This window comes from Gigantopelta aegis, chromosome 3 (assembly GCF_016097555.1).
Source record: "Gigantopelta aegis isolate Gae_Host chromosome 3, Gae_host_genome, whole genome shotgun sequence".
Lineage (NCBI taxonomy): Eukaryota > Metazoa > Mollusca > Gastropoda > Neomphalida > Peltospiridae > Gigantopelta > Gigantopelta aegis.
The window spans coordinates 18640968-18655548 of NC_054701.1; the positions used below are offsets into that span (position 1 = coordinate 18640968).

Sequence of the window (14581 nt, forward strand, 5' to 3'; positions counted from 1 at the left end):
AATTATAAATTAAATTTCAAAGTAAAGAAAGTTTAATATTTTAGTGATATTTTCTGGATATGTATTTTTTCAATACACTGTTCAGCATTATTGTCAAATATTTTCTTTTAACAGATCAAAATCAAATGATATGTCACAGTTTTATGTAACTAATGTGGATGTTACAGGCCCTGGTATATTTCTACGGTTTGGTTTATTTCAGAAAATGTTTTGGCCGTTGTGGGATACATTGCTTCAGGTTCTACAAGATGACACTGTCAAACTGCACAGTAGGGTAAGTGCTGGTGAAGATCATATTGGGAAATATTTTAATAAGCTTTTCATTTTGGATTTATCCAGGCATTCTGTGGGTCCAACCTTCGTACAACAAAAGTGCCACAGAAAATTCACAATTTTTATGCTAAAACTTCCCCAAATATATATATTTAATTAGGTCTGTTGTAATAAATTAATTTAAGAGTGGTTGTAACCTAGTGCATCATTCAGTGGCCTTTTTTTCTTCGTCATCGTACGCTCAGTATATCGGTGAAAATGTGTTGAACTTCTGTGGTTAGGTGCCTCCCTACAAGTGGTTTGGCCCAGCTCCTCCGTCTTCGGCAGTAATCCATATTAGTCTAGCCTCTACCCTTCAACCAGTCCAGCCTGGGTGGCCCTACCAGAGTCGAAGCTCCCACTGGCATAGCTCTCTGGGTCGTTGAGACATGCAAGCCACCTAACCACAACAAGGAATGGACCATGAGGTGGATTCAGTGACCTGAAAACATATCCCAAGTATGATTCACTCGCATTATTTTCCCCAATCCCATCTGACATGGGAGCATGGCAAGATATCTTGGATAAATCCTTCTATCTGATGACAGAATAATAGTTTCTCATGTAATCAACTACCTGAAGGGTGCTAATAACAACATTTATAACCTATATCAGCCTCCATTTTTCATGCATGGGTGTTGTTAAACATTCATTGATTCTACTAGATGAAGATAGTTTTGTGTGTACAAACCGCAACATCCAGCCTCTCGTGTGTTTTTTTAAATTATTCCTTCTCGTTATGTTCTTGGTTTATCATGACCACATTTTTACACAGATATTGACATAGCGGTCCAGATGTTAGAATACAAACTTTAAATTAAAATGGTTCTTGTTTTTCATTTCAGACTCAGGCATGTTCATTATTGTCAGCTTTGCTGAATAATCTCCAGGTACGTATTGCTAGCATGGTTAATCTGTATTTAGGCCTATAAGACAGAACTTTTAAGTGTGTGTGTGTGGTGTGGTGTGGTGTGTGTGTGTGTGTGTTTTATGTGTGTGTGTGTGTGTGTTGCATGTGTGTGTTTTTGTGCGTGTGTGTGTGTTTGTGTTTTGTGTGTGTTGTGCATGTGCATGTGCATGTGGGGGAGATGTGGTTGAAACTTTTCTTTAAATTTAAAAGTTGAGTAGATCATGGATGATGAACCGTAGTCGTGACTGACCTTTTCATTCTTATCTTGACAATAATGTACATCCACTAATTCATTGTGATGAAAGTTGGATTAATCTGGCAAATCAATTGGGATCAGTTTTTTTCATCTAAAAAATAGAATATCTTAAATTGATTTCTTTGTATTATGATACAATAAGTAAGAAGAATACGATATCGATGAATATAGTTTTATTTCGGTTTTCACAAATAAAATAAGAACTAATATTTTTTTTAAAGCGAATATAAATTCAAATCATCAACCATTTAACAATTACATTGTATTTTATGGTATAACATTGTAAATACAGTATGAATTTGTCTTTGCTGACAGGTAGAGTTTTGTTTTATATATCACTGCTGTTAATGGTATTTTCATGTCGTAGGTAAAAGAATTGAATCAAGAGGTGTGGCAGGAGTTTGCTGGACAGTTGGCAATGGCACTGAAAGAGGTATGTATCATTATTAGTGGTGTAACTACATCAAACTATCGATACATTGTGAAAGTCAGTGCCTCAATAGCAATGCATCGATAGTTAATTCAACTATCAATAACTATTGCAATTGTTTGCTGAACTATTGATAGTTTCGATAGTAGGCATAGTGAAATATGGTCTGTGACAGAACAGAACTTTATTTCACTCAAAGCCACCATCCGGTGGCATCAGAGGAGTACATTATATATGCATATACTCGCATACATTAAGTGACAAGTGTTTATAACAACAAATAAGTAAGATTTAACTATATAAAATGTGTTTTTAGGAGGTAAAGTGGTTATTTATAATATTAATAAGTTCACAAAGTTTTTTAAGGATGCTGACACGTTTACAGTTGGAACATTTCTTTAGACATTACTGTCCTCAAACAAGGGCACCTCCCCCCCCACGCAAGTGGTCTGGTCCGAACATCCCAACAGCCAATGGGATGGCCTAAATTCTTCTACTGCATACTGCTCTCTAGTTCCGGTCACATGACTGTAACTTCCTTCTTTTTCTCTTCGCTAAAGGGTCTGGACGTCATTTTGCTTGGCTCTGTTTGGAGTCAACTTTTTTATAAGACCTTTGGATTTGTATTCGTGTTTGGGTGAAATGTTTTTCACCTTCGTTTTCGTTAGCTTTCGTATGTTTTTTCGCGTATTTCGCTTGACTTTCCAAGCGTTTAATTACATGAAATGTTGTTTATATTGCCGGTTGTCGTGTCGGACGCCATTTGCAAAATGGCGTCTTTGTTGACTGGCTTTGTGTTTGGGTGAAATGTTTTTCACCTTAATTTTCGTTAGCTTTCGTATGTATTTCGCTTGACTTGCCAAGTGTTAATTACATGAAATGTTGTTATATCGCCGGTTGTCGTGTCGGACGCCATTTGCAAAATGGCGTCTTTATTTACCGGCTTTGTGTTTGTGTTATGGTTGGTTTTTCTTTCTTTTCACAGATTGAAAAATTACTATTATTATATCTGATAATGTTCAGCGACTAGTTCGAGCGTGTTTACGCTGCAAGAAGTTTACTGCCGGCGGCGACCCACACGACTTATGTCCAGGTTGTAGTGTTCCGTGTGGCCTCACTTCAAGATGCGACCAATTGTTCGGGCTTGTCTGATGTCGAGTTCGCGGCTTACCTGAAGGTGGTGTCAGCGAGGACCAAGAAGGTGGAATCTTCGCCTTCGATTGCTGACTCCGTGGCGGAAGTGTTACGTTCAATTCTACCGACCATGCTGAAAGAAACAATGGCGTCAATGGCGACCTTACCCAAACCGGCGGGTTCGGGGTCAGGTCCTGTTCCAGTCCCCTCTTCAGGGGGTGCGGCTTCTTCAGCTCCACCGATACCTAAGACTTCGGATGACAGGCCTGCGGTCTCTACGCAGCCCTCTAAGAAGCTGGCTCATTCAGATAGACACTCCACGGATTATAAGGCTCACCGATCTTCGGCGGGGAAGTCCTCTTCGGCGCATCGGAGCCGGGACCGTAGCCGCTCCACACGACCTGTACGGCTCCCTATGGGTTCCACAGATCGTCAGCGCCAACCTTCAGTTTATGTGGATTCCAAGGCCTCCGAGGGATCTAGACGGGACCATCCACGGTCCGGTTTAATCAGCAGCTTCCATTACGGTACATCGATTGGCCTGTGCTCGAGTTCTACGAGACTTTGGTGATGAAGCACCTGCGGCATCTGTCATTGAAGAGCCCGACTCTACGGACCATATGACTATGAGGGATTGCTTGGCGGCCGTCTACGACATGTTGCCGTCCTTGCCACATCCAACGATGATGTGGTCATCCGTTCCTTGGTATCCACACGGGACCGCCCACGGTCCGGTTCTCCGGCATCTCCATCGGGCCATGACCAGAGCGACTGGCCTGTTCAAGGGTGCTACGTTACTTTTCTGATGGTGTATCGGTTCTTGCGGTGCTGGAAGATCTGGATGCGGCGGACCACCTGTCACTGAGGGATTGTCTGGCTTTCATATCTGATATGCTACCGCCGCTGGCCCATCCACCGGTTTTAGCCAAGAAGGGTCCGGCTTCGATGATCGCCACGGAGGTTCCACCGGCAGATGTCGGCATTCGATCGTTGGCTGCCACAGGCCCCCGTCGGTTTACACGGCTACCAGTAACCGGCCCGTGCGGATCGTTGTTCCAGCAAGCAGACAGAGCCCTGTAATGAACTGGAAGATTGCGTCATCGGCTCACCGTTCGGTACCGTCGTCCCGTGATCGATCGAAGTGGTGTAGCGTCCAGGGTTCCACCGGCTCCCGCCGGTCCGTGTACATCGTACCGTCCACACCAGTCGGCAGCTGATTCGGCGTTCAGGGTTTATACCGGCTCCTGACGGGACCGGACCGTGGACGGTCCGTGTTTCCGATTGCAGCCAGTACATTGGATCGAAGTGCCTGTGCCAGGTTACTGACCGATTTTCCAGATGATGCGTTGGCACCTTCCGTTATAGAAGATCCGGACGCAGTGACCCACATGGCTGTGACTGATTGTCTCACTGCGGTGTATATATTTCGTCATTGCACAGTCCACTGGCACCATTCTAGAAGGTTTCCGTTTGGGGACTGATCCGATGTCGAGGTTTACTTGAGTAGACTTCATTTGTGCTGTTCCCCATTCGTCACAACGAACGTATCCCGTCTTCAACCTATCCTTCAATGGTGTGGCGCCGGCCTTGGATGACGCTGTTTCCGGCGGGACCAGACGTCTTCCTAGAACTTACAGATTGGCACGTCCTGTCGATGGCTTCAGTTCAGCGTACATGTTTGTACATGCTGTCCTATTTGATGTTATCCTGGCGACCATAACTCCTCATGTGCAGGATGCCAGAGGATATGCCTTGTTCTAGCCGTCGACTTTGATGTTGGTCTACCTTATATCTTCCGTGACATCGATGTGCACTACGATTGCACACTATCGTCAACCGACTTGCCTGAAGCGATCCATTCTTGACTTTCAGCACAAGCCGGTAATCTTGGCAGACCTGTGGTCTACATACGGCTGTTTGCCGTGAAGGGGTTCGACGTTACAAGCGTTCCGGGTTGGTGACGAAGACAGTCTACTGGTCCGGTCACTTGTGTTGAGATCCCGTGCACCGATATTCTCTTGTTCGAGGAAGGTTCAGCGACATTCAGCAGATCGTTCTCTATATCCGGTGGCGATGCAAGGCAGTCGCTACTTCCGCTGGTTCCAGAAGTTATCCAGTTGCCATCACGTGGTACGGGGTTTTTACCGTCACTGTTTTCCTATGGTTCATTGCGGCTTATCAACTCACTGACGTTCACTGTTGTTACCGCCAGAGTTCGTGACCGATGCTGTCTAGATGGTCTCTGCTGCTGTTTCGCACCAGGTGGTGTGACGGCCGTGGATTTTAGCCGGTTGCTGTTTTGCGTTGCTTCACTTCCAGGTATATCGGGCATATAGCGTAGCGAGTTGCTACGCTGTCTTGGCTCTTGCCTGTATCACGGGGTCGCTGTTTCCGATGTCTTGATTCCTAAATCACTCTATTACTGTTTCATAAAGTTTCATTGCAAGAGTAATTTTGACGTCGGCGCAACATTTGACGCTTAGAGGTCGCGGTATCCAGTTTGTTTCTGAATCCATGCATTCAGTACAATAACGCAGATTTGCTGATCCGGTTACCAGTTGCCTTGCAGTCCAGTCCCTGTTGGTGGCTGTGGTTTCCAGATGAAGCCGATCTACACATCAACCTGTTGGAGATGTTGGCAGTTACAATGTCATCCTTCATTGGCGAGAGATGCTGTCAGGCGCCTCTCTCATGGTAGCCACAGACAGTACCACCGCGGCGGCTTATATCAACCGTCAGGGCAAAACCCACTCCAGCAGTCTGCTGCAGTTGACTTATCATCTCTACAAGCTGGTCGACGAGATTCCGTTGCAACTTCGGGCTCACCATATTCCAGGGGTTTCCAATGTACTAGCCGACACACTGTTTCGGCCGTCGTCTCCACAGCCGACGGAATGGATGCTCCATCCCGAAGCGTTTCGATGGGTGTGCGACAGACTTTGGACACCAAACATCGATCTCTTCGCCATACGATTCAACCATCAGCTGAGGGTTTACGTGTCTCTGGTGCCAGATCCCGAAGCTCTGGATCTCGACGCCTTGGCCATCAGCTGGGAACAGATGGACGCGTACGCTTTTCCTCCACCATTCCTCCTTCCAAGGGTGCTTCAAAGGTTTCAGCTGTACCATTGTCGCCTGTTGCTCATTGCTCCGACGTGGCCATCCAGGATGTGGTATCCAGATCTAATACGTCTTGCCGATCCACATCCTTTACCGCTGCCAGACTGGGACCATCTGTTGCTTTATCCCACGTCAAGACTATACCATCCATGTCCGCAGTTGTTCCAACTGCACGCGTGGACTTATCTCCAAGAGTTTGAGGAAGAAAGGTTTTTTCTTCACAGTCTACGGCGGCCATTTTGAAAGTGCACAGATCATCTACTACTGCGGCTTACAACGTCAGATGGCTTTGCTTTCACCAATGGTGTGTCCGGCAAAAACTCAAACCTCAGACGATCCAGATACCTCGTCTTGCTGATTTTTGCTGTATCGGCGGACCACTTTACGATTGAAGGGGTCTACCATCGCTGGGTACGTTTCGGCCATCGCTACTGTTCGTGATGTCGCTACTGGAACGAAGTTATCGGGTATTCCTGAGATCCATAAGATGATCAAAGGGTTTCGCCTTGATGATCAAGTACACCGGTTTCGGCCACCAAGATGGGACCTGAATCTGGTGTTACGAGCGTTATCGACCGCACCTTATGAGCAAGACTTGACGCGGAAGAAGGTGTTTTTACTCGGTTTCGCCACGGCTGCCCGTGTCTCAGAACTCCATGCTCTTGATGTAGACTTTTTACGTTTTCACCGAGATCGGCATGCAGTCAACTTGGGGTTACTCGTGAACTTTGTTGCAAAGAATCAGTTACCAGACCAAGCGCCTCGTTCGTATGTTGTGCAGGCCCTCTCCTCTATCGTTGGTCCAGCGGACGTTGAGGACTTGGCGTTGTGCCCTGTCAGAGCACTGCACCAGTACATCGAGAGGACCAGATCTTTTCGACAACATCGCAAAAGACTTTTCCTTTCCTGTAACCAGAGTCGGTTGAGGGATATTACCAAGAACACGGTGTCTACCTGGATCCGGTCGTCTATCCTGACCGCCTATCAGGAGGAGGGTTTACCTGCTCCATCTGCTTCTAATCCGCATGAACTCCGTGCCTTGGCTGCCACAATGTCCCTGTACTGCAACACACCCATTCAGCACATTATCACTGGTTGTTTCTGGGCTATGGACTCCATCTTCGCCAACTATTATCTGAGGGATATCTCCACAGAAGACGTTGAGGGGTTCCATCATCTGGGTCCGGTTGTTGCTGCACAGACTCTGTTGAATACAAGCCGTCCTCGTCGTCATTGATGTCTGTCTGATTCTGGGCTGTATACCGAGATGTCCATCGAATCGACAGGTGAGGATTGCTTAGACTTTTGTTCTTTTGCACAGTTCACATACTGGTGCCGGAACTTTTGTCTTGATAACCTTTACCCTGCACTGCATGTGGTTATTTGTTGTCGTTATTGAACTAACAGTTCTTTGGTGTACTAGACAGAAAACACTCGGGGGTCTTATTCTGTTCAATGTTCTGACGGATGCACCTCATTAGGTTGTCGCTTGTTATTACAAAAATAACACTTCAATACGTGAGGGTTACCTAACACCTGCATCCCTGGTGGCTACGACTTCCCACCCTGTCAGAACCAGCATGAGATGTGGCAGCCGCCTCCTGGTCCTTTGTTCTGGGAGCCGTACCTGCCACTGCTGACGGATGCCACCATTCTGGTTGTTGTTACTAACATCACCTGCATTGGTCTGTGACGGGCATCCCTAGGAGGAGGGCTTACCAGGTTTGGCCTCATTCTTCCACTAGTCAGCCTCTTTCCGGTTTGGGGAGTTATCACAAGCATCTACGGATCTCGGCACCCACCACCATCTGTTGAATGCTGCCCTTGTTTGAGGACAGGTAATGTCTAAAGAAATGGAGAAAACTTGGAGTGTTTTCTCTTTTATAGATACATTACCTGTCCTCAAGATTTTATCCCGCCTGGGCCTCCCCGCTTCCTGTTCTCCGTGCGATGCGCTCGGGGAAAAAGAAGGAAGTTATAGTCATGTGACCGGAACTAGAGAGCAGTATGCAGTAGAAGAATTTAGGTCATCCCATTGGCTGTTGGGATGTTCGGACCAGACCACTTGCGTGGGGGGGGAGGTGCCCTTGTTTGAGGACAGGTAATGTATCTATAAAAGAGAAAACACTCCAAGTTTTCTCCAGTTCTCTAAATTTAATTACATTTGGTCTAATAACATAGTATGGCTTTAGTAATCTTTTTCGTTCCAATACATGATTTCACTACCTAGTGATATTATTACAAATAACTAAGTACAAACACAGACATATATACAAACACCATGCACACTCACACAAACAAAACACACATACACAAACATTGGAACACTGAGATAAATAGTTTTGAAAAATATCTATTCATATTACTGTTATCAAGTGATTTAAGAATTCACAATAGGCTACTATTGCAATAGTACTATCACTAGTGCAATACTATCACAATAGTATTTTAACTATCACAATACTATTGCAATAGTTACCCCTAATAATTATATAGTTTTACAATTGATACTGAAACATATTCACAGATTCAGTTTTAAAAAGATTGTTTTGAGGTGGACATGGCAATTACAGCTTTTAGTGGTAGAAATAAAAATACATCATTTTCATATTGAAATATGTTCTGATAAGCTTGATTTCATGTAAACATTTAAAAAAAAAAAATTACAATGTTTTTTTTTTTGTTTCAGATAATTTTGACCCTGAACGCGGAGAAGTTGAAGCCGATGCTTGTTCGTGAAGTGTTCAATTTGACGTTCAGACTGTTCATCATGAACAAACCAGCAGTGATGAAGGTAGTTTATTGGTCCTCCATTCGTCCTATCAGTAGCTATAAACTCAGGACAGTTCCTTCAATGGAAGCTATAAAAAATATAAAAATTTATTTAAATTTTACGTTGTAACTGTAAGCTAATGTTACCCCCTAGACCATACTGAGCCTGTTATACATGTAAGTAGAGGGTTAGATGCAAACATAGGCGGGTCCTAACCCCCATTTATTGTCAGTTTTGTAAGGTAAGGAGTCTTGTTTGTCAATGCCACCCATTATATAAATGTTATGAAAAGTGGTATCTGCATCTGCGCAGTGATAAAGTGCTCGCTTGATGCGCGGTCAGTCTGGAATTGATCCCCATCGGTGGGCCCATTGGCTATTTCTCGTCACAGCCAGTGCACCATGACTGGTATATCAAAGGTTGTGGTTTGTGCTATCCTGTCTGTGGGATGGTGCATATAAAAGATCCCTTGCTACTAATGGAAAAATGTAGCGGGCTTCCTCTCTATGATTGTGTCAAAATAACCATATGTTTGACATCCAGTAGCCAATAATTAATAAATCCATGTGCTCTAGTGGTGTCGTTAAACAAAACAAACTTTTACTGAGGGCAAAAAAAAAATGTATGGTTTTCTCTAGCTACACAACAATACTGGCTCTGTAGCCCTCCCATCTCCCTCTTCTTACACCTGTGACTGAAGGTGTCGAAATACTCTGCCAGTACATGTAATTAGTATACACTGACGGGCTTTCTGCTAGAATTGATTCCTGTTGGGCTATTTCTCACTCCAGCCAGTGCACCACAACTGGTATATCAAAGGCCGTGGTATGTGCTATCCTATCTGTGGGATCGTGCACATAAAAGATCTGTTACTACTAATTAAAACAAATTTAACAGGTTTCCTCTTTAAGACTATACGTCAAAATTACCAAATGTTTGACATTCAACAGCCACTGATTAATAAATGAGTGTGCTCTAGTGGTGGTAACCAAAACAAACTCTTTGAGGGTAAGTAATACAAATAAAACACCATTAGTGCTCTTACTGTTTGATGGACATGGAATCGAAATGTTTTGGAAATTGACCTTGTATTTTATAAACTGTGATACAATTTGAACAGCAGTTCCCTTACTGTGATCCATCTACTACAGTGCAGGGAACATTTTGTTCAGTATCGCATCGCAAATCACTAGCAAATATCAGATCACTACACAATTTCAAAACATTTTCAATTAACTAGAAATACCACTAATGAAGATTTTAAAAACAAAATATTCACTGCAATGTTACACAGGCTATAGATTGCCAGGATTTAAGGTGATTTTACTCTTAGTATCCTGCAACAAAATATTCACTGCAATGTTACACAGGCTATAGATTGCCAGGATTTCAGGTGATTTTACTCTTAGTATCCTGCAACAAACTATTCACTGCAATGTTACACAGGCTATAGATTGCCAGGATTTCAGGTAATTTTACTCTTTGTATCCTGCAGCAAACTATTCACTGCAATGTTACACAGGCTATAGATTGCCAGGATTTCAGGTGATTTTACTCTTTGTATCCTGCAGCAAACTATTCACTGCAATGTTACACAGGCTATAGATTGCCAGGATTTCAGGTAATTGTACTCTTAGTATCCTGCAACAAAATATTCACTGCAATGTTACACAGGCTATAGATTGCCAGGATTTCAGGTGATTTTACTCTTTGTATCCTGCAGCAAACTATTCACTGCAATGTTACACAGGCTATAGATTGCCAGGATTTCAGGTAATTGTACTCTTAGTATCCTGCAACAAAATATTCACTGCAATGTTACACAGGCTATAGATTGCCAGGATTTCAGGTCATTGTACTCTTAGTATCCTGCAACAAAATATTCACTACAATGTTACACAGGCTATAGATTGCCAGGATTTCAGGTAATTGTACTCTTAGTATCCTGCAACAAAATATTCACTGCAATGTTACACAGGCTATAGATTGCCAGGATTTCAGGTAATTGTACTCTTAGTATCCTGCAGCAAAAACCCTGACTGAAATCACAGAAACTGTGAATGATGTATGTTATAAAACTGATGATCAGTAAGTGGTATTTCATTTCAGATTTTCGATAGTGAGATGAGAGAGAAACTTAATACTCTCAAGGCCAAACTCGATACAGACACAAGAAGAATCTTTAACAAAATCTACTCACAGTTCCCTAAAGAGCAGTAAGTATTTCTTGTCACTGACAAGACCTTACTCATTAATAATCATTATTCTTTTTTTTTTTTTTCTTTTTCTTTTTTTGTAATAATTAATTCTGACAAGAAGATACCATTAGGATGCAAATAAAAGATCTCTTGCTGCTAATGGAAAACTGTAACAGGTTTCATCTAAGACTGTGTCAGAATTATCAAATGTTTGACATCCAATAGCTGCTATTTAATAAATCAATTTGCTCTACTGGTGTAGTTAAACAAAACAAACATCAACTTTCCTAGAGGTGGGATGTAAAAAATTCCATTAGGCTTCCTGTGATTCAGTAGGTCATTTCTTTTACCTGAATTTACTGTGTAGTTTGGGGCAAGACATAGTCCAGTGGTAAAGCATTTGCCTGATGCGCGGTCGGTCTAGGATCGATCCCCATCAGTGGGCCCATTAGGCTATTTCTCATTCCAGCCAGTGTAACATATCAAAGGTCGTGGTATGTGTTATCCTGTCTGTGGGATGGTGAATATAAGCGATACCTTCCTAATAATGGAAAAATGTAGCGGCTTTTCTCACTAAGACTATATGTCAAAATTACCAAATGCTTGACATCCAATAATTAATAATTAAAAGCAATATGCTCTAGCGGTTAAACAAAACAAACTTTAACTTTTAACTTTACAGATTTCTTTATGTTGCTAGATTTGTATGCATGTTGTGTTAGTGTGTGTTTATTAGGTTAGTACAAGTACTTCATATATTGTTGCTAGATTTGTATGCATGTTGTGTTAGTGTGTGTTTATTAGGTTAGTACAAGTACTTCATATATTGTTGGGGCAGGCCTTTGGATTTCACGGAAATTATTGTTTCTGGTACTGTGTTGGTAGCTTGCTGGTCAAATCACGGAACCAAAATTTTGTTTCCCGTGATTGTTATATCAAGTACGACTATTCAATTGTCACAAGACACGGAACTGGAAAGGTGTTTTCCATGAAATTTGAAATCCTACGGCCTATGCTTTTATCACCCTAAACAGTGCTATGTATGTGCTGTTCTATAGTAAAGTGCATATAAATAATCCCTTGTCGCTAATGGTAAAATGTATCGTGGTTTTCTCTGAAGACTGTATATTGCAATTATCAAATGTCTGACATCCAGTAGACAATGATTAATTAATTAATTAATGTACTTTAATGGTTTTGCTAAACAAAACAAACATTTAAAAATTGTGTCAGTTCACGATTATTAGGTGAGTTTTTGGTTCCTTTTTTTTGTGGTAATTTGTTTTTGTTTTTTTCACTACCTCATTCTTGGGGTCGGGATGTAGCCCAGTGGTAAAGCATTTGCTTGATGCGTGGTCTGTCTGGGATCGTTCCCTGTCGGTGGACCCATTAGGCTATTTCTCATTCCAGCCAGTGTCCCACAACTGGTGTAACAAAGGCTGTGGTATGTACTATCCTGTTTGTGGGATGGTGCATATAAAAGATCCCTTGTTGTTAATCGAAAGGTTTAGCCCATGAAGTGGCGACAGCAGGTTTCCTCTCTCCATATCAGTGTGGTCCTTAACCATATGTCTGATGCCATATAACCTTAAATAAAATGTGTTGAGTGTGTCGTTAAATAAAACATTTCCTACCTCATTCTTGTTTCAGGACTAATGGAGACGTTCATTTGGAAAAAAAGAAGAAAACAAAAAAACAAAAACTTGAAAAGAAAGGAAATGATTGTTCAGACAGTTCACCTTCACCAGCGAAAGTGAAGAAAATCAGCTGATCATACTGATGTTATTAGGCTATGTATACAATTCATGTTGCTATCAAATAAAGAAGAGGCCATTACCACAATAAAGAAGCTTCTATTTTATATTAATTTTATGTCAATATATTGTGGAATATTATTCTGTCTTTAGCAAATGTTAAATATCACTGTGATATGGTGATTCGGAGAGGAACAACAGTGACAATACTTTTATGACTGGTCATGTTCTTTCACAGAAGTAACATAATGCAGTGTGGTTGTTACCGTATTATTGTAATAAATTGTACAGCTAGTGCAATAAAATTCTAGCAGTCTGCAGATATTAAAATAGATAAGTATTGTTTGAATAAAAACAACACATGTTTATTGTTTATTTCTTTGTTAGACACATTGGTTACACATTACATAGTGCACTGAGATATTGGTTACAAATTACATAGTGCACTGAGATATTGGTTACATAGTGGGGACTGGTTACATAGAGCATTGAGACATTGGTTACATAGTGGGGACTGGTTACATAGAGCACTGAGACATTGGTTACATAGTTGGGGCAGGTTACATAGAGCACTGAGACGTTGGTTACATAGTGGGGACTGGTTACATAGAGCACTGAGATGTTGGTTACATAGTGGGGACTGGTTACATGATCACTGAGATATTGGTTACAGAGATCACTGAGACATTGGTTACATAGAGCACTGGGACATTGTTTACATAGTGGGGACAGGTTACATGGAGCACTGAGACATTGGTTACATAGTGGGGACAGGTTACATGGAGCACTGAGACATTGTTTACATAGTGGGGACTTGGTTACATGGAGCACTGAGACATTGGTTACATAGTGGGGACTTGGTTACATGGAGCACTGAGACATTGGTTACATAGAGCACTGGGACATTGGTTATATAGTGGGGACTGGTTACATGGAGCACTGAGACATTGGTTACATAGTGGGGACTGGTTACATGGAGCATTGAGACATTGGGTACATAATGGGGACAGGTTACATAGATCACTGAGACATTGGTTACATAGTGGGGACAGGTTACATAGAGCACTGACATATTGGTTACATAGTGGAGACTGGTTACATGGAGCACTGAAACATTGGTTACATAGTGGAGACAGGTTACATAGATCACTGAGACATTGGTTACATAGTGGAGACAGGTTACATAGATCACTGAGACATTGGTTACATAGTGGAGACAGGTTACATAGATCACTGAGACATTGGTTACATAGTGGAGACTGGTTACATGGAGCACTGAAACATTGGTTACATAGAGCACTGAGATATTGGTTACATAGTGGGGACTGGTTACATGGAGCTCTGAGACATTGGTTACATAGTGGGGACAGGTTACATGGAGCACTGAGACATTGGTTACATAGTGGGGACAGGTTACATGGAGCACTGAGACATTGTTTACATAGTGGGGACAGGTTACATGGAGCACTGAGACATTGGTTACATAGTGGGGACTGGTTACATAGAGCACTGGGACATTGTTTACAGAGATCACTGAGACATTGTTTACAGAGATCACTGAGACATTGGTTACAGAGATCACTGAGACATTGGTTACATAGAGCACTGGGACATTGTTTACATAGTGGGGACAGGTTACATGGAGCACTGAGACATTGGTTACATAGTGGGGACAGGTTACATGGAGCACTGAG

General features: G+C 42.3%; 1 protein-coding gene across 1 annotated transcript in view; it reads left to right on the plus strand.

The window, feature by feature from the left end:
- The window catches only part of LOC121368526 (myb-binding protein 1A-like protein), a 47143-nt gene extending 33890 nt beyond the window's left edge, over positions 1-13253 (plus strand). Inside the window, exons 31-36 of the mRNA XM_041493263.1 lie at positions 203-274; positions 1158-1202; positions 1846-1911; positions 8852-8956; positions 11045-11151; positions 12784-13253. Of these exons, the coding sequence (XP_041349197.1) occupies positions 203-274; positions 1158-1202; positions 1846-1911; positions 8852-8956; positions 11045-11151; positions 12784-12904 (516 nt within the window). The 3' untranslated portion in view covers positions 12905-13253. The remainder of the gene's footprint in view (positions 1-202; positions 275-1157; positions 1203-1845; positions 1912-8851; positions 8957-11044; positions 11152-12783) is intronic.
- Positions 13254-14581: the final 1328 nt, after the last annotated feature.